This window comes from Gastrolobium bilobum, unplaced genomic scaffold (assembly GCF_033153095.1).
Source record: "Gastrolobium bilobum isolate Gb01-03AN ecotype WA unplaced genomic scaffold, APGP_CSIRO_Gbil_v1 utg12170, whole genome shotgun sequence".
Classification (NCBI taxonomy): domain Eukaryota; kingdom Viridiplantae; phylum Streptophyta; class Magnoliopsida; order Fabales; family Fabaceae; genus Gastrolobium; species Gastrolobium bilobum.
In genome coordinates this window covers 382,380-401,052 of record NW_026898901.1, presented here as the reverse complement: position 1 = coordinate 401,052, position 18,673 = coordinate 382,380, and the positions used below count along the sequence as shown (strand labels likewise).

The 18,673-nt window shown below is 34.6% G+C and overlaps 1 protein-coding gene across 3 annotated transcripts; it reads left to right on the top strand.

Moving 5' to 3' along the window:
* Window positions 1–949: 949 nt before the first annotated feature.
* Window positions 950–14,840, top strand: LOC133285221 (uncharacterized). Of its 3 annotated transcripts, XM_061482422.1 has the most exons (26): window positions 950–1,093; window positions 1,223–1,354; window positions 1,836–2,199; window positions 2,569–2,723; window positions 3,583–3,822; window positions 4,112–4,221; window positions 4,316–4,393; window positions 4,469–4,575; window positions 6,247–6,338; window positions 6,697–6,827; window positions 6,948–7,051; window positions 7,137–7,214; window positions 7,351–7,429; window positions 7,584–7,752; window positions 8,439–8,509; window positions 8,757–8,837; window positions 8,932–9,002; window positions 10,411–10,507; window positions 10,610–10,669; window positions 10,793–10,847; window positions 10,930–11,318; window positions 11,391–12,196; window positions 12,308–13,280; window positions 13,440–13,994; window positions 14,149–14,204; window positions 14,434–14,840. In XM_061482422.1, the coding sequence occupies exons 3-26, from the start codon at window positions 1,850–1,852 to the stop codon at window positions 14,624–14,626; spliced, it is 5,100 nt and encodes a 1,699-aa protein (XP_061338406.1). In that variant the 5' UTR covers window positions 950–1,093; window positions 1,223–1,354; window positions 1,836–1,849; the 3' UTR covers window positions 14,627–14,840. The 3 variants fall into 3 exon arrangements, with proteins under 3 accessions (XP_061338406.1, XP_061338407.1, XP_061338408.1); XM_061482423.1 differs by lacking the exons at window positions 950–1,093; window positions 1,223–1,354; window positions 1,836–2,199 and having other exon boundaries at window positions 2,697–2,740; XM_061482424.1 differs by lacking the exons at window positions 950–1,093; window positions 1,223–1,354; window positions 1,836–2,199; window positions 2,569–2,723; window positions 3,583–3,822 and having other exon boundaries at window positions 4,117–4,221; window positions 6,255–6,338.
* Window positions 14,841–18,673: the final 3,833 nt, after the last annotated feature.

Here is an 18,673-nt window from a genome sequence, read left to right as displayed (position 1 = left end):
AATATGAGAAATCATAACCATACAAAGATGGAAATAAATATAAAATATTAAATTTGGGGAATCATGACTATACAAAGATGAAAATAAATATAACCGTTTGATCAACATAATTGATCTAACTGTGAGATTGATTGGTAGTAACACAACTTGATTGTTACAATCAAGCAAGCACGGACACACAACGAACACGCTCCGACACGCGGTCAACATTTGGAGACACGCGGTCAACTCTCCGACACGTTTTTCCGACATACAGTCAATTTTTTCCGACACGCGGTCAACGCTCGGACATGCTCGGACACGTTATTTTTTTTAATCTTAATTTTATTTAGGGTTTGGTGTTTGTCATTTTAAATGACATAAGTTATGTCATTTAAAGAGAGATACAAAAAAAACGGAAATCATTGGAGAGAGAAAGTGAGTGGTTTTTTTTAATTTAAAATTCAAATTTTCTGTGTCTGTATCTCTCTTAAAATGACATAACTTTCTGTCATTTAATATGACAAACACTTTTCCCTTTTATTTATTAACTAAATGTAAAAAATAATTTATAAATTAATTTTTTTCTATTATGAATTTTGACATGAAAAATTAACAAAGTACGAAAAATTATTTTTATTTATATTTATGTTATGAAATTTAAATATTTGATTGATTATATGACTTATTATGGACTCTTATATGTATTAAATATAAATTATAGTATATATATTAAATTTTTTATTTAATATTAAAACATATCCCAACATATCAAAGTATGACATTTTTAAAAATTAACGTGTCGAGTCCTTCCCCTTTTTGTTCTAGCTTTTGCAAAACGCAACAATTCAATTATTATTATTATTATTTTTCCAAGTCGAACATATTTCGCTGAAATAAATAATTTTTAAATAATAATTTTCCAATTTCGTCCTCTACCTCGCTCTCTGGCTCCGTCCTGGACACCAAAGAAACAGGGCAAAATTCCGGCTCCTCCGTCAAGAGACCAAATTGCAATTAAAGAATTATACTGTAATTTTCTTTTTTCCTATATAAGTGCAGAACCCTATTAATCTTTTCCTTACCCAATTCCAAACGCATCGAAACAGAAAAGGTTAGTAATGAAAACCCAAATAATTTTCTGCAGTTCTGAGATTTGCTTTTTCGGCAACTGTATTTACAATTGGATTTTCTACGCCCGAACCCTATCTTGAAAAACATTGTTCATTGCATTTGAATACAGCTTTCTGTTTCGGATTCGGCGTCTTATTCTTTCTTAAATCTTCATGTGGCTTTTCGAATGGACTTTGGTGACTTCGAAGTGAAAGCCATAATTGTAGCTGCTCCACTATCTTCAACGTGAACTATTTTAGAGGTTTTTCCCTGTTGTCCTCTCCCCTTTCGGTTTTTTTTTTTTCCGTTTTCATTTTCTGTTACTTTGTTTTATTCTGTTTGAACTGTTTCGTTCTGCTTTTATTAATTGTTCTCCTAATTATGAAGCATCGTTGCGTTGCAGCTTCCGAGTTTGATTTCTCTTGTAGAGATCCTTGCTTGTTCTTAATGTTCAAAATTGAACTAACCTAACCCCATTTAGGTTTTGCCACAATCTGTCAATCTCTCAATTGCCATGCATGCACAAAAACAAAAACCAGGGAACTTCTTTTGAATTTAATGGAATCGAGATTGAAAATGGATGTTACTTTTTCTTACGAAATCCAGAGTAATTATGGCTTGTGCTGTGTCATGTGATGCACTATGTAATGCAGATGTACTTGGAAAGAATGTAGGGGCTGCTTTTGAATTTGTAGCATATCAGTACTTTTTATGTACTGTAGTAGTTTGTTCTTTTGCTGTAGGCTGTTTCCCAAACATGGATTCGCGGAAGTGCAAACCTTCTGGTGGTGCATCTTCCCTTAGTGTTGCGCCTTTGAGTGTTTCAAATCAGATGGGTGAGATGGCTAGGTCCGTCAAGAATATGGGAGCTGTTGAAACTGATGTGGATATAGAGCTCAGGGAAGTTTACTTTTTAATCCTACACTTTTTGTCTGCCGGGCCATGCCAGAGAACTTTTGTACAGTTCAGGAATGAACTTTTAGAGCATCAGCTTCTACCTAGAAGATATCATGCTTGGTTTTCTAGAAGTGGTGAGCCCAGTGGGGATGATGTTGACGACAATGATGGCGTCTCTTTACCTTTAAATTACAACAATTTAATGGACAGGTATTTTTGGTTCATATAAGTGACTAACATTTAGAAGAGGGTAGTTGTAGTCCGTAGTCAATGCCAGCGTGCATGAAAATTTCTTGTTATTTAAGCATTTAGTGGCGATTCTTTTTATTTATTTGGAGTTTAGTATTGGAAATGTTTTTTATTTTTTAAATAAAAAATGGAAAAGAAACTTATGAAAGAGTGTGATTGCTATTGTTAGAGGTATCTCCATTTAGAGATTACAAGGAAATGGAGGACGCTTCATATTTTAATCCAAATAGTTGTTATTTGGTTTTAAAAACTTTTCTGAAGTTAGTAATGGCTGCTTCTTGATATTACACGTATGGGCACTGATTATGGGTCATTTTGTGTAACTACAAGGTATCCTCACATAGCTAAGGATCACTTGGTAAAGCTTCTGAAGCAATTAATGCTAAGTGTGGCCCATCCTTTGCATGGAAAACAAGGAGGAAGTAGTCCTAATGCAGCTGATGTTCCTACTTTACTTGGATACGGTTCATTTTCGCTTCTTGATAGTACGTGATATGCTATTGTAATCTTCTTTCTCTAGTTGATCATTCTAGCTAAGATTTAAAGATTTTATCTTAAGATACACTGAAATAATGTCTGCAATCTTAGGCTATTATATTAATGCAGCGAATTAGTGATTTTTATAAATCTATTAATGATTTTCTTTTCTTGTTCGGAATGTTCAGAGGGATGTAGTAATATGTTAGGGCTAGCTGTAAGTTACTAGGTTTGGGATGGATATTTCAAACCCTGTTTCAGTTTCTGCTTTGGTAAGAATTGATAATTGAGTGTATGAACTACTCAAAATTATATTTACTTCATAGAATACGGAGTTTACAATGATTATCTTTGGCCAGTACAGTTGGACTGGTTCTGGGGCATATATAATTTAATCGTTGTGTGGCATTTAGTAATGAGCATGAATGAAAGGGGAAAGGTCCAATATTCTTTATTTTTAAATACTGGATCAGATAGTTTTCCTGGTCTTACCTTTTACACATGTAGTACTGATATGAAGCTTCATAGAATACAGAGTTTACAATGATTATCGTTGGCCAGTCCAGTCAGACTGGTTCTGGGGCATATATAATTTAATCATTGTGTGGCTGGTAGTAATGAGCATGTATAAAAGGGGAAAGGTCCGAGATTCTTAATGTTTTAAATACTGGATCGGATAGTTGTCCTGGTCGTGCCTTTTTTTACATGTAGTACTGATATGAAGCTTCTATTGGCAAATTTGCATTTAAATATTTCTGGCAATTGCTTTAGTTGGCCCTGTTCCCTGCATTAACCAGGGAATATATATGTAGAATAATGGTATGTTTGATGTCTAATTAATTTATTTTAATCCTTGTGTTTGTACAGTTGATAGAAAAACGGCTGACAAGCAGGTTAAGCCACCTCCACTTTACCTGCGTTGGCCACATATGAAGGCTAATCAGGTTCAGGGGCTAAGTTTGAGGGAGATTGGAGGTGGTTTTACAAAGCACCATCGTGCTCCATCTATTCGCAGTGCATGTTATGCTATTGCCAAACCATCTACTTTGGTGCAAAAGATGCAAAATATTAAAAAGCTAAGGGGGCACCGTGTGGCTGTCTATTGTGGTATGACTTACTCTTCTGCTAAACTTGCTAGCTACCAATATGGTTGCTTTATGGGCATGCCATTTATTAGATCATGTTCATTTATTCTCATGAAAATCATTAATTAGATGTGAGTATAAAAGTTGATTCCATTGCTTTTTCATGATAAGTGTTGGTTTTTATTCTCTGAGTTTCCTTCTGAAGTTAAACATTGATTTCATAATAATTTGCACTTAGATGCATATAAGTAGTTATTTTAATAACTGAACTCATCGTCAATAAATTTTAAATAAGTAATTTTATCTTGCAGCCATATTTGATGGATCAGGGAGATATGTTATCAGTGGTTCAGATGATCGTCTTGTCAAGATTTGGTCTATGGAAACTGCATTTTGCTTAGCTAGTTGCCGTGGACACGAAGTGAGTTAAGAGTATGGTTTATGGAAGTAACTTTGATATGTTTGTCTTTCTTTTAATATAATTTGTTCTTCTTTTGTCATTCTATAAATTGAAGGGCGATATTACTGATTTGGCTGTAAGCTCAAACAATGCTTTGGTGGCATCTGCTTCCAATGATTTTGTCATTCGAGTTGTAAGTAGTATACATTAATTTTTATGTTCTGTCTTGTCATCCATGGCAACTAAATTAATATTTGCATTACAACAGTGGCGTTTACCAGATGGGATGCCAATATCAGTTTTGCGGGGACATACTGGAGCTGTTAATACCATTGCATTTAGTCCCAGGCCCAATGCTGTATACCAGCTACTATCGTAAGTTCATTTTAAGAGTTACTGCTCCCAATTGTTGCCTTTGTAAACTTTGTCCTTGTGATTCTTGTGGCTCATATGTCTATTTGCTAATCTGTTCAGTACATATATAATTAAATCCTAAAATTTTTGCAAGTGTCATGTGTCGTACAAAAATCTTTTAAGTAATTTTTATTTGTACAAGAGTTTTTTTTTTTTTTTTTGGGTATACTTGTACAACTAAGCTTTAGTATTGTAATAAATGCTTATATTGTGAATTTAGCATGCTCCTTTATTGAATGCCATTTGATCACTCTGCACTCATCCAATGTCTGTAAGAGTATAGGTATGTTTTTTTTTTTCAGCCCCACCAATCTCGTGACAAGAATATTTCGTAATTATAATAATATTGAGTTATTCTTTTACAAATTAGTTCAGTTTAATATTAATGTCATTAATTCTTAAAGTCTTTTTTCTTTTTAAAAACATATAGTATGCTCATAGTTCATTCTTATTTGTGATTTGATGGAAGCTTAAATTTATAATAAAATTTAGATGACTGTTTTATAAAATCAATCTTTTTTATAAAATTTACATAAAATATCTTTGACAGGTAACATAGTAGTAGTAGTAGTAATAATAATAATAATGTTATGCAAGATTCCTAGTATACCTTATTTTATACTTTTTGGAATCTGGAGATAGCTTTTTTTAAAGGATTTGATTGACAAAATTATTGTTTACGTAAACCCTTTGTTTTCAAAGGAAAGAACCTAAAAAGTAATAATAATAAAAACAAATCTGGTGTTATGAGATTGACAACTAACATTGGTGTGTTATGAGATTGACAACTAACAATGTATTATGAGATTGATAGTAAGATGTTACTCAAATACAATAACCTGATGTACTTATTTATGCCACTAATCTGGTCAAGCACTAGTACTACTAGTACAAGCCCGAGTCCAATACTAATAAGACTATTAATCCTAATATCTTCTAACAATGCAGTCGAATAACAATCATACAGGGGTTGACTTTTTCCCCAATGCTAATCATTCTGATGATGACTTATATTGGCTATGACTCACACCAACCTTTTCTTAGTCCCAGGTGTGGTCCGGTCTCATCATTAGTCTCAAATACAGTCTAGCCCCATCTAGAGTCCGAGATGCTTTGGCTCTATCTCTAATCCCAGATGTTGCAACCTGACATTGCGTTGCGTGTGTGTATTTTTAGTTTATTTCGTTTTAATGTGTTTAATTGTAACAAACTTAAAGCTAAGTAAGCTTTAGCTAGAGGGTGAGTGTTAAAATATCTAGAAAATATTTCATAATATCATTATTATATCTTAGAATATTCTAAAGTATCTTAGATGATCTCTTTGGTGTAGTTTCCATATTTCATTATATTCATGATTTGTTTCCTTATTTAATTAGGATTTGGAATCTAATATTGGTGTAAGTAGGGGAGTGCTTTATATTTTTATCATATTAAATGAATATCAATTTTAGTTTATTCAGTCTCTATTTTAACTTTTGCTCCTTCCTTACTTAAATATCTATAATTTCAACAAAACAGGAGCGAGGTGGGAGTAATTTACTAAACATATCCTTTAAACTGTTTTGATTGACCCATAGCACAGGTTTATATCTTTCTTTTTTACTTGACTGTTATGGCTTATGAGATGTGTAGGTCATCAGATGATGGAACTTGTAGAATATGGGATGCAAGAAATTCACTCAATCCACGAGTATACACGCCTCGACCTTCAGATGCTATAACTGGTTAGATCATTGCTTCGAGTTATGTCAATGTCAATAGATCAGGCCTGGATCTGGAAGTAGTCTGAGTTTGGGATTATTACCATACCAAATTGATATGGTGGTACAATATATTTGGTTTTTACGTTTGATCAATTAGAATCTATTGAAGTCTAAATCCAGTATAAAAGATCATTTTACTCTAAAACATGATGTTTTAAATGAATATTATTATGCAAGTTTGGACATACATATTGATGGTTTGTTGCTTAAACCTTCCAGATCAGTCGTTTGACCTGTTGACTGCCAGAATTGCTTTTTTGTTATTAGGTTATTCTTCATTGATTATAGGATTGTTTAAGGTAATTATAAAGTTTTGCAGGGAAGAGCAATGCTCCACCAGCTAATTTACCGTCCTCAAGTAATGTTCAACAAAGCTATCAAATACTTTGCTGTGCATATAATGCAAACGGAACTGTTTTTGTTACTGGTAGCTCTGATACTTTTGCCAGGGTATGCTTACAGATGTACTCTTTAGATATCTCCTATTCTTCTTCTGTAAATACAATTGGCCTTTTCTTGTTTAAATATTTTATCTATTCAGATTTTTGAGAAAAACACTGCTATTTGCAGGTGTGGAGTGCTTTAAGGCCTAACACCGATGATTCAGAACAACCAATACATGAGATGGATTTATTATCTGGTCATGAGAATGATGTTAATTATGTACAGTTTAGGTTAGCCGTCCTGGTTATATCCTCTTATTTGTTTTATTTTTTATTTTCTAAAGATTCTTATTGTGTTTGCTACCTCCGTATGCAGTGGTTGCTCTGTGGCTTCAAAATTTTTGACATCTGACTCTTGGAAAGAAGAAAATACACTGAAGTTCAGAAATTTCTGGTCAATAAATATCTTAATGCTTATTTCCTGTGGTTCTTTTAACTACACTTGTTTAGTGTTTATTTAATGATATGTTTATCCTGCTCTCATTACTAAAATATGTTGCATATCGATGTCATAATTTGTGTGTTTTCAGGTTTTGTCATGATAACATAGTGACGTGCTCTCGTGATGGAAGTGCAATTATATGGGTTCCCAGATCTCGTAGATCTCATGTGAGCTCCTTTAAATAAGATTACCATTGAACTGCGGTCTATTTTATCCTGTAGACAATTTCCTCCATTTTATCTTTATGGCATGTACAGTTTCACTTTTTCCCCCTCATGCCTACTGTACAAAATATGTATTAGTTTCCCATTGCTATTTTAGGGGAAAGTAGGACGTTGGACTCGTGCGTATCATCTAAAAGTGCCACCACCACCCCTGCCTCCCCAACCTCCGCGAGGAGGTCCAAGGCAGAGATTTCTACCTACTCCTCGTGGTGTCAATATGATTGTATGGAGCCTGGACAACCGCTTTGTACTTGCAGCTATTATGGGTAATGAATTTACTTACTAAAAGTAATAGCTATATCCGGTCGGGAAAGTTTACACCAACATATTATTATTATTATTTTTTGTATGCTTATCTTGCATATTAAATTTGTGGTACCTTTTATTTAAATCAGTCTAGGTGGTACAGAAAATATGTATTCTGATTTCTACAATTTGATTGTCTCTTGTTTCTCTGATGTTATTTGTTCCTTATCCTTTGGGGATCTCTCTTGAAGTAAATCACCCATTTTGTTGTAGATTTTTCAATGACCTGTTAATTACTAACTCTTCCATATGATAACTTACTAGAAAGACAAAATAGAATTGTTCATTCAAAGGATTGAATTCATCTAATACATTGTTTCAAAATCGATTTTCCCATTGACTAAATCTGTCAGGGAGCATCTATATGTTTTGCTAACTTTGTACTACTGATTGCTGCTGTTACTGTATTCCCAATGCATTATATTGCCTCAATATGGATCCTTATTTACTGTGCAATTGACATTGTATTGCCATATGGAGTAAAAAATGCATTGTCATGATACTCTACATCTTTATTCATTTGACATTGCATGCATTCACAACTTTGTGACCCCCTTCTCTTCTATGATAATCGATTCAAGTTGTTTCATGGTAGAGAGAAGGTTCTTGCATGCTTTAACTGAGGACTTGTCTTTTCATCTTGAAGATTGCAGAATTTGTGTTTGGAATGCAGTTGATGGCAGCTTAGTGCACTCTTTGACTGGTCATACTGCATCTGTATGCCCTATCCTCTCTCTTTCTCTCTCCCTCTGCCCTCCCCCTTTTCTTTGTGTTCTCCCTATTTCATATGATGCTAATTTGCTCGATTAATAAACATGCTCAACTTTTTTCTGGACTAAAATAAAATTCTAATGCGGTCATACTTTTCTTATTGGGTTCAGTTTAAGCCTCTTATCTTTTTTTCTATCTCAGTTTGAATTTTTGTTCTTTCATGAATAAATGCTGAGTTTTAAATAATTGGCAGTCTTATGTCTTGGATGTTCATCCTTTCAACCCTCGGATAGCTATGAGTGCTGGGTATGATGGACGAACCATTGTGTGGGATGTAAGCTTCTTTTATTTCAGGTTCTTAAATCTTAATGCTAGCATGTTCTTCGCAAATCAAAAATGAATTTATGCTTCTCTGTTCTTTTTTTCAGATTTGGGAGGGCATACCTATTTCGACATATGAAATTGGACGTTTTAGATTGGTTGATGGGAAATTTTCTCCGTAAGCATCTATAGAATAATTGTTATTATTGGATTTTTTTTGGTTGCTTGCTTATTGTCTATTGTTTTTTTCCTCTCAGTAGATTTTGGATTTGTTCCTTGGTAATGAATGTCTTCCGTGTTCTTCTTTCTCTGACTTACTAGAAGTCTAGAACTTGTGTCTGTCAAATATTAATTCTTTTTACGTAAAGATATTACATAGCTCAAAACTTTAGAGGTACTAATCCCTTTATGTGATGTCCATGTGAAGCAGGTATGCTTAAGCTGTTAGGTAAATAATTATTAATGGTTTTTATCTAACACGCCACTTCATGTAAAAGCCTTTGGACTTGAAGTGTGGGCAATGCAGGCTTACTTGAAGCTGTTAATGCTGTTCAACAGTAACCAATATGCTTGGTTACTTTTTTATTGCCTTTGGAAGTACAGTTGCATTGAAAAAAATAGATTTTTTGAGAAGTAAAATTTTCTTGCTTTTTAGATTAATAGAATTGATTCTAGAAGTAGGATTGAGATAATTTCAAAAAAAATTGGAAGTACAGTTGCATTGAAAAAAATAGATTTTTTGAGAAGTAAAATCTTCTTGCTTTTTAGATTAATAGAATTGATTCTAGAAGTAGGATTGAGATAATTTCAAAAAATACACCAATAATTACATCTCAAAAGTGATTCTACTTTACTATCCAAACAAAATTAATTCTTCTAAAATAAATTTTGAAATATTTTTCCCAAACATAAATAAATCCTTTTAACTTCAATTTTTCGTTTTGAATCAATTATTTAAAAGCAATTCTACTAATCCCTAAATACAGAACATATATTGAAGTTTTGTATCTACCTTGTGCCTAAATTCAACTTTTAATTAGAAGATTAGGAGTGGTAAGAATTAAACTCTTGACCACTTGATCATAGTCGCTCTAATACCATGTTATGGACTCACTCACCTTAAAGCTTAAGCTATTTTTGTAAGGTCTTATGAATGGTTTTATGTCTAACTTTCTTTAGGACCTTTAATTGCCTCCTCCCTCTTTAATGTATGTTGGATGATTCTGAATCATGTCATATGTATAATAACTAGCTTTTCCTTTGTTCTATATCAAATCTGACCGACAAATATCTTACTTTATTGTCAGTTTGTCACCAATAGTAGCTGTTTAGATCCATCCCAACAATGAGCTACCCTTGTGAAGTTTGTATATATTGATAGGTTCAAAACATTCATGTCATGCTATGGGTTTATGCCTGCTGCTCTTTGTCTTGATGGGGAAACTCTGTAGGCTTTATTATACCTTCCTAGCTGATGATGAGTTCCATGTCACAGATATTTTGTCTTCTTGTATCCATCTTAGATGAATTAGGATCTCTGACGGTGTAAAATCTAATCTATTACTATATTGTTGTGTTCATTTTAGGGATGGAACATCAATTGTGCTTTCAGATGATGTTGGCCAAATATATTTCTTGAATACAGGTCAAGGCGAGTCCCAAAAGGATGCAAAATATGATCAGGTGGTCAAATTTCGCAATATTGCTTAACCTACCTTTTTTTAATATGTATCAGCTCCATAGCAAGTTAATTTATACGGTTGTCTCTCGTTATATTTCTGGCAGTTTTTTCTTGGTGATTATCGACCCCTTATTCAGGATACTCAGGGAAACGTTCTTGATCAGGTTGAGAGGAATCATTGTGCCCCTGTACTTTGTTGATTTTTCCATCATAATTAAATTGATAAATTTAAATTTTATTTGTTGGCTTTTCAATATGTTTGGTAACCTGTGTCAAACCTGATGCAGGAGACTCAACTTCCACCACACAGAAGAAACATTCAGGAACCTCTATGTGATTCTAGTATGTTGTGGTTTTTATTCTGAAATTCTTGCTGTCTTATTTGGATACCATTTTTTCTTATCATAAATTATTTCATTACCAGGTATGGTGCCATATCCAGAACCATATCAAAGTCAATTTCAGCAACGTCGGCTTGGTGCTCTTGGCATTGAATGGCGTCCTTCTTTGATAAAATATGCTGTTGGTCCAGATTTTAGTGCTGGTCAGGACTACCCGGTGATACCTTTGGTAGATTTGGAAGGAATGGTTGAGCCACAACCAGAATTGATAGATGCCATGTTCTGGGAGCCAGAATATGACATCATAAGTGATGATGCTGACTCTGAATACAATGTGAATGAGGATAATTCTAGTGCAGCCGAGCAAGGTAGTCCTAGTGCCATCTCTTCTAGTGATCTAGAATGCAGTGAAGATGACTCTGGTAATCGGGATGGCCTTCGAAGATCAAGAAGGAAAAAACATAATATTGAAGTAAGTTTTGTCTTCATTTTTGTTGGATCAATATTTAATCAAAACTTGTCATCTGACTATAATGTTTTTCAGGTTGAGGTAATGACTTCTTCTGGAAGGCGTGTTAGGAAAAGGAATTTGGATGAGTGTAACGGTAATACTTCTGGAAGTAACAGAACTAAGAAATCGAAAGGCAGCTTGAAGTCATCAAAAAGGAAATCTTCCAAAGCTAAGCCATTGAGACCCCAGAGAATTGCTGCACACAATGCTCGTAATATGTTCTCTCAAATTGGTGAAACAACTACTGATGGGGAAGATAGTGACTCGGAAGATGAATTATCAGATAGTTTGCAAGATTCAGACAAACTCAGTGAATCTGAGAGAAAACTGCATAATAAGCATGATGAATTTAAAAGACCCATTTTGCAAGACTTTGCCAATGTGTCTAAGCCTCCTGCTTATTCTGAGTCACAGGTAAATAATGAAAATAGACGGAGACTGGTTGTTAAGTTTTCACTTCGTGATTCTAAGAAGAATGCGCCCTTAGAGGACACCAGACTAGCATGTGAGACTCTGGCTAATATGGCATGTCAGTCTTCTAGATCCCAACCCCCAGAAAGTGTTCGACAAACTTCGCCAGACAGAATTTCTATGGACCCACCATTATCTTTTAGAGCTGCAGCAAATGCTAAACTTTCTCAAAGCCACAACAGAAATGAAAATACTGATAAAACACAAGCTGAAAATGCTACAAATAATCTGGACACATCCATATGCGTTGAGGAGAACACAGATCAGTGCAGACAGATGAAGAGACACACATATGAACTTTCAGGATCAGGGGATGCTTTGTTGACTGATACTGAAGTTGATGGCCATCTTGAACACAATCCCAATGGGTATGTAATGCCTGTGACTAATGTTAAAAAATGTTTATATACTGCTTCCTTTTCTTTATTTGTTAATCTCTTTAAGCTCAGAATCAAATTTTTTTCCCACCATGTTTGCAGGAGATCAGAACATATGACCACCAAGTTAGAGGTTGTGGGCAGCATGATTAATACAGAGCTGGCATATCTTGATAGTGCACCTAAATCCAAACATTCTTTGCTTGGCAATCATAAGCCAAATACTGATGGCTCCTTGACATCTGATTATGATAAGTTGAATAGTGGTAATAAAGGCCGGTCTGGATCTGACAAATATGCAGAGGACTCACAGGGAAACAATGAACTTGTTCACTCAAGCCACTCTCCCGACCTCAAAATGAAAGCACCTATGAAATCAACTAAGTTAGTTATTAAAAAGAAACAGACTTCAGCAGACATTGAAGGTCCTTGCAAACTGAAATTTGTTAGTTCTAAGGCAGATTCAACAGATGCTAGAGATGATGTAATCTTAGGAAGTTCCTCTTTTATGGGGCCTAATCTAGTTATGGAAGTACCAGAAGGTGAAGATGACAGAAAATTAAGTTCTCCACAGCTACTGCAGTTTGATCCTGACCAGAATAGTTACCATCACATCCATGAAAGGGACAAGTCTTATAAAGGTGGAGTCAATCCAGGTGGTTCTGGTTGTGATCAGGAAGAAAGTACTTCAACTTTCAGCAATGAACACTATTTAGGAATTGGTTTATCTGGTGTTTTAAGTGATCCAATCCGTCGAACACGATCCACCAGGATGAAGACAACTTCTGAGGAGCCAAATGCTTTGAATACAAGGATTAAATTTAGAATGGGCCAAAATTCCAGGGGCACATCTAGTCGGGAAGATTCTTCTATTAAAGTGTCCAATCAACTTCACCAAAGAACTAGGTCTGCTAGAAACAGGCATGGTGAATATATTGCCAATGACCCTGGTATTTTAACTCGAACAGTGTCGAATCACCATGTCAAAAAATTGTCATGGCTGATGCTATCAGAGCATGAGGAGGGTTACCGTTATATTCCTCAACTTGGTGATGAAGTTATGTACTTGAGACAGGTAGCTTATGTTATAATCATTTTTTCCTTATAGCTCGTACTATTTTATTGTTTGTTTTGGAATGTAAGTTTATGTAACCTAGTTTATATTCATGACCTTATTTTATTGGTTCTGTAACTTGTTTCCCAATTCATATTCTTGGGAATATTTGATTGACAGGGCCATCAAGAGTACATAGAGTCGTGTATACCATCTGAATCAGGTCCATGGAGATCATTTTCCGGATTAAGTGCTTCTGAAATCTGCAAGGTTGAAGAGCTTGAGTATGCGGAGCTCCCAGGTTCTGGGGATAGCTGTTGTAAACTAAAACTAAAATTTGTAGATTCTTCTTCAAATGTGCATGGAAAGTCATTTAAATTAACTCTGCCTGAATTGATTAACTTCTCTGATTTTGTTGTTGAGAAAACATGGTATGATACTGCGATTAAGAGAAATTGGTCTTCAAGAGATAAATGCATGGTCTGGTGGAGAAATGAAGATGGGAAAAGTGGAAGTTGGTGGGATGGTCGAATTATTTCAGTGCAGGCAAAATCTCATGACTTCCCTGACAGTCCTTGGGATAGGTATCTGATCCAGTACAAGACTGATCCGACAGAAAATCATCTGCATAGTCCGTGGGAACTATATGATCCTGAGATTGCATGGGAGCAACCCCACATTGATCCTGAGATCAGAGATAAGCTGCTGTCTTATTTCACTAAATTAGACCAAAAGGTGAGTAGACCTTAAGTTTCATTTCTCCATGCTAAGTTTCTAACTTTGATTTTAGGAATTCTAAATGGGAATGACATGTTATATTTCAAAATTGACGGGGAGGTGGGGAAAAGAATGGAATATTAACTTCGTTATTTTTTTCCCATCAATCCAGGAGAAGTATATCCAGGCATTGAACCAAGTAGCTGAGAAGTTAGATTTTTCAAACAGGTACTAAACATGTTTGCAACTTAACAGGATATATCAAATTCAAATTTCTGTCTGAGAAAGAGGGCCCATGTGCCTGTGATTTTATATGTAGCCCTGTTCTGCAATTTCCGGTCCTTGAATTTAAGCAAAATAAGAAAGTAAAAATGGTAAAAAGAGAAAGAAAGAGAAAATGACAATATCAAATTTCAAACTTTTAATGACACTTATCATCTTTGGATTTGTATTACAGGTTTCCCGTCCCATTATATCCTGAACTGATTCAGTCAAGGTTGAAGAATGACTATTATCGGTGTCTGGAAGGTGTCAAGCATGATATAATGGTAATGCTATCAAATGCTGAGGAGTACTTTACATTAAATGTTCAACTGTTGAAGATCAGGCGAATATCAGAATGGTTTAGAAGGAGACTTGAAAGGATATAGAAAGCCCAAAGCGGGTTTTATAGATTTCTTCTAACATTGTTTCTCATTCTTTAATCCAATTTTGGATAATTATTTGGCCTTTAATCAATGGTTTAATAGAATGGAGAAGGCCGTAGACGGTGGTAAATATTAGTTGCCACGTCACGTGGGTGTGTATATATATTTACGTACTCATCATTTTAAATACCAAGTGTCATTATGATGATTCGTATGAGCATCTTCGGCTTTATGACGTCGATTTCGATTTTGAATGTTTTGGTGGTTTTGCCTAGGCCCCTCTAAGTTTCAATTTAAAATAGTCTAAAAGCAATAAATCACTACGAAGCACCGACAATTCAAAAAATTTTGACATGTTGTGTCAGACATTTTTTTACACTCACAGACACTCTGATAATTCCCGACACTCCAATGTTTGTTGTAAAGACTCAAAAAAAAGTTCAAAGGTTATGTTGTGTTGTATTTTGAGTTCCAACTATTAGATTCGTTAGATTACGATTACGATTTTATTGAGTTTAATATAAGTGTTTGATGTTTGTCATTTTAAATAACGTAAGTTGTCATTTTAGGAGAGAGATAGACACAAAAAATGAAAATCATGGGGGAGAAAGTGGATGAGTTTTTTTAATTTAAATTTTAATTAAAAAAATTTATTTTGTGTCTATCTCTCTCTTAAAATGACATAATTTTATGTCATTTAAAATGACAAACACTTTTTCCTTAATATAAACATTTGGGATATATTATGTTTCTTTACAAAATTGAAGGGTATTATAAGTTTAACTTTATTATTTTTAAATTATTGAATACTAAATATAATATACATTACGTAAATTAAAAATATTATGTAACATCAAAATGTTTCTTAACATGTCAAAATTTAACATTTTTTAAAATTAACGTGTCATCGTGTCGTATTTCGTGTCTCGTGTCGGTGCAACATAGATAAATCATTCACTTCCTACTTGTCATTGCATTCAAGTTGGTCGTCAAAAAGGAATTGTATTTAAGTACTTTAAGAGCGCAGCATTAATTTGGACTGTGGTGCAATGGTAAACTCCACCATTCTACGTGCATTAACATAATATGCGTAAAGAACCCTACAGACAATGGCACACGCATGGAAGGGCAACCTAAAAGGCTAAAACAGAAGATGACGTAGCATAGCCGTAACAATATTTCAGTCTCCCTAATAGCTAAAACTTTATTCCTATTGTGGAGATATTCATCGTATTCTGTAAAAATTGGAGCAAATTAACTACTCGTCCAATCTTACATTTATGTTCAATTGAGCGTTCTGAACAGTATCACCAGAAGCAGTTTTTAGTTTTTACTATATTGGACAATTTAATATATCGAATAAGATTGTTCTTTTTTTTTTTTTTTTTTTTTTTTTTGGGTATAAAAAAAATCGATTTATTTATATATGTGAAAATGGAACGTTGAGAATAGTCGGTTAATTTGATTTCTAAAAATATTTAAAATCATATTATTGAAGAAGGATGATCTTATACAGGTATAGGAATATTAAGTCTAATGTCTAATTTTAACTTTTGATTCTATTTATATTTAATGGCTCTTACTTATTAATCATGCGAATCATTGGAGACAACCAAAATCAATTGCTTAGATTGAGTATAAAATTTATTCCTATATACGATAAGTTGATTCTTCTCTTATACTATTTATATTAAAAAAGGTTTGAAATCTTATAATAAATAGTGATTTTTTGCAATTTTTTTAATAACTTAATAACATTATATGCTTACCAAAAATAAAATAAAATAAATAACATTAAATTATAGAATAATTATAGTAACCATTATGTTGTATGCGAAATATTTTAAAATATTCAAAAAAAGGTGTCAAATACCTTTGCAAAGTCTTTTTGATTGTAAGGAATATAGTTTTTCATGATACATGAAATAAAATGTCTCATTCAACACAAAAAATAAATAAATGAATGGGACTCACCAAAAAACAGAGAGAAAGAAAATAAGTGGGCCCGCCCACTTTTTTGTGTGTATATGAGGAGTGAAATTAATGTGCTCCCGGACCAAAAGAGGTTTGGTGGGACTGGGGAGAGAGAGAAAAAAAAAATTAATTCAGGTGTCAAATTTTAAGTGGAAGGACCATGGTGGTCCTGGACCACATTAAAAAATTCCGTATATGAGATCATTTTGTCTCATACAAAAATTCATAAGGTTTATAGTGTTATGTAACATAATATAATATAATTAAAATAAAGTTAAGAGAAGCAAAAATTTTAAGACACTAGTAGCTGTAACACCCCGTTCTAGAACCGGTTTATTAACATCGCATTATGATATTAAGCGCAGTTACAATCACATGGGTTCAATTAAAATCCGGATAAATTTTTCATTTTAAAACATGTCGAATTTATAATACCCAATTTCGTGATCATAACCGTATTACCTTGCGGAATCAGATAAATCAAGCTTAACATCATGTTCTTATTCCATTTTTAAATCATTAATTTGCTTCTTATTTATTTCACCATTCTACTATATTTTAGATCTCTTCGTTAGCTACGCGTGGCTTCAAACCGCTTCCCATTTAGAGCACTGTAGCCCAAGTTAGGACAATTGGAAGCAACACAAGAGAGTGTTGATCACAGGCCCTGCGCGCTTCAGCGTGCTACCGGGCGCACAAGCGCGCGTTATCGGGCGCTTAAGCGCGCTATCCTGGGCGCTTAAGCCCTCATTTGGGACGTTTTAGCGCGCAGAGGCAGAAACATCTCCTCCTTCAGCGGCTGAGGGCGCTCAAGCGCGAACCAGGGCGCTCAAGCGCTCGACCCTGGGCGCTTAAGCCCCCACTCTGGGCGCTCCAGCGCGAGGAGGCCGAAAGCATTGGCTCTCACAGGGGCAGCAGGGCGCTAAAGCGCGCTGCCAGGGAATTCCATTACCCTCATTTTTCAAGTCCAAGTCTAGGGGAAAATGTATCCCCATTCCAAACCCCAATTGTTCATGTCTCAAAACTTAATCCTAGCACTCATCCAACCTCTCCTCATGAGATTTAGCTAGAATTTGGGCAGCATAACCTTTATTTTCACAACGTTTTCCAATTTAAACAAAAGGTACCTAATTGATTCTCAGCCCAACCAATTCAATAACTCAATACATAACAATCATGCATATATTGAATTTCAAGTAGGCATCATTTACAGTACATATTCTTTACAAATCATGGAACTTAGCTTACAAAACACTATAATCATTCCCTTGGCTCCCATCAACAAAAGAGATGACCAAAGGCATGAGCATAGGCTAAGTCCATTCCAATATACAAATCATAAATCTATCATTGCCTATTAATTACAATTCTATACATATGAGCTACAAAACAACATGTATAATCTCAAAAATGCAACACTTCATGCATAGGCTAATCCAGATATGGCCACTTTCCACCAGAGGCTCCTGTAGTATCCTTACCTGAAAGGGGATCCCCACAACACGGGGTGAGATATACGAATATATCCAGTAAACCAGGGGTCCTTAGAGCATCTCTCCACCCACAGTTCCATATCAGTGTAATATCAATAACAATAATAATGCAGTAAATACATATCTATGCAAAGTGCAATAACATCTCCAGGAGAAATTCCTCGAGCTCTCAAGCTGTCCTAAGGAAACTCAAATGCAAATAGTCCTACTGGCCAGCTAACTACCAAGTATGATTTACGCATCGTCATGCAACATACCACATAGGGAAACACCATCCTATGCCACACCAAATGCATACACATACGTATAACAAAGCATTACACTATTTCATTGCATTTATATACACTATAATTACCACTACCCTTTCAGGGCTTGGTGGAACAATCAAGGGAATTACACCCAAGGTCCGAAGGCTTACCTCAAGCTTCAATTCGACCTTTGTTCACCACCCACGGATTCCACAGCCCGTTAATTACGATATTCCACTTCTCAAACAAAACCTACACAAGGTTTAATGCAATTAACACATATTGCATCCAATAACATCTCATAGCTATCAACCAAGCTATACAATTCATACCAA

What these genes read in the sequence shown, in the direction of transcription:
- LOC133285221 (XM_061482422.1), top strand. Translation starts at nt 1,850, where the DNA reads ATGGATTCGCGGAAGTGCAAACCTTCTGGTGGTGCATCTTCCCTTAGT. An exon ending in GCTCTGATACTTTTGCCAGG is followed by an intron (nt 6,828 to 6,947) that starts GTATGCTTACAG and finishes TGCTATTTGCAG; the next exon opens with GTGTGGAGTGCTTTAAGGCC. An exon ending in GTTGATGGGAAATTTTCTCC is followed by an intron (nt 9,003 to 10,410) that starts GTAAGCATCTAT and finishes TGTTCATTTTAG; the next exon opens with GGATGGAACATCAATTGTGC.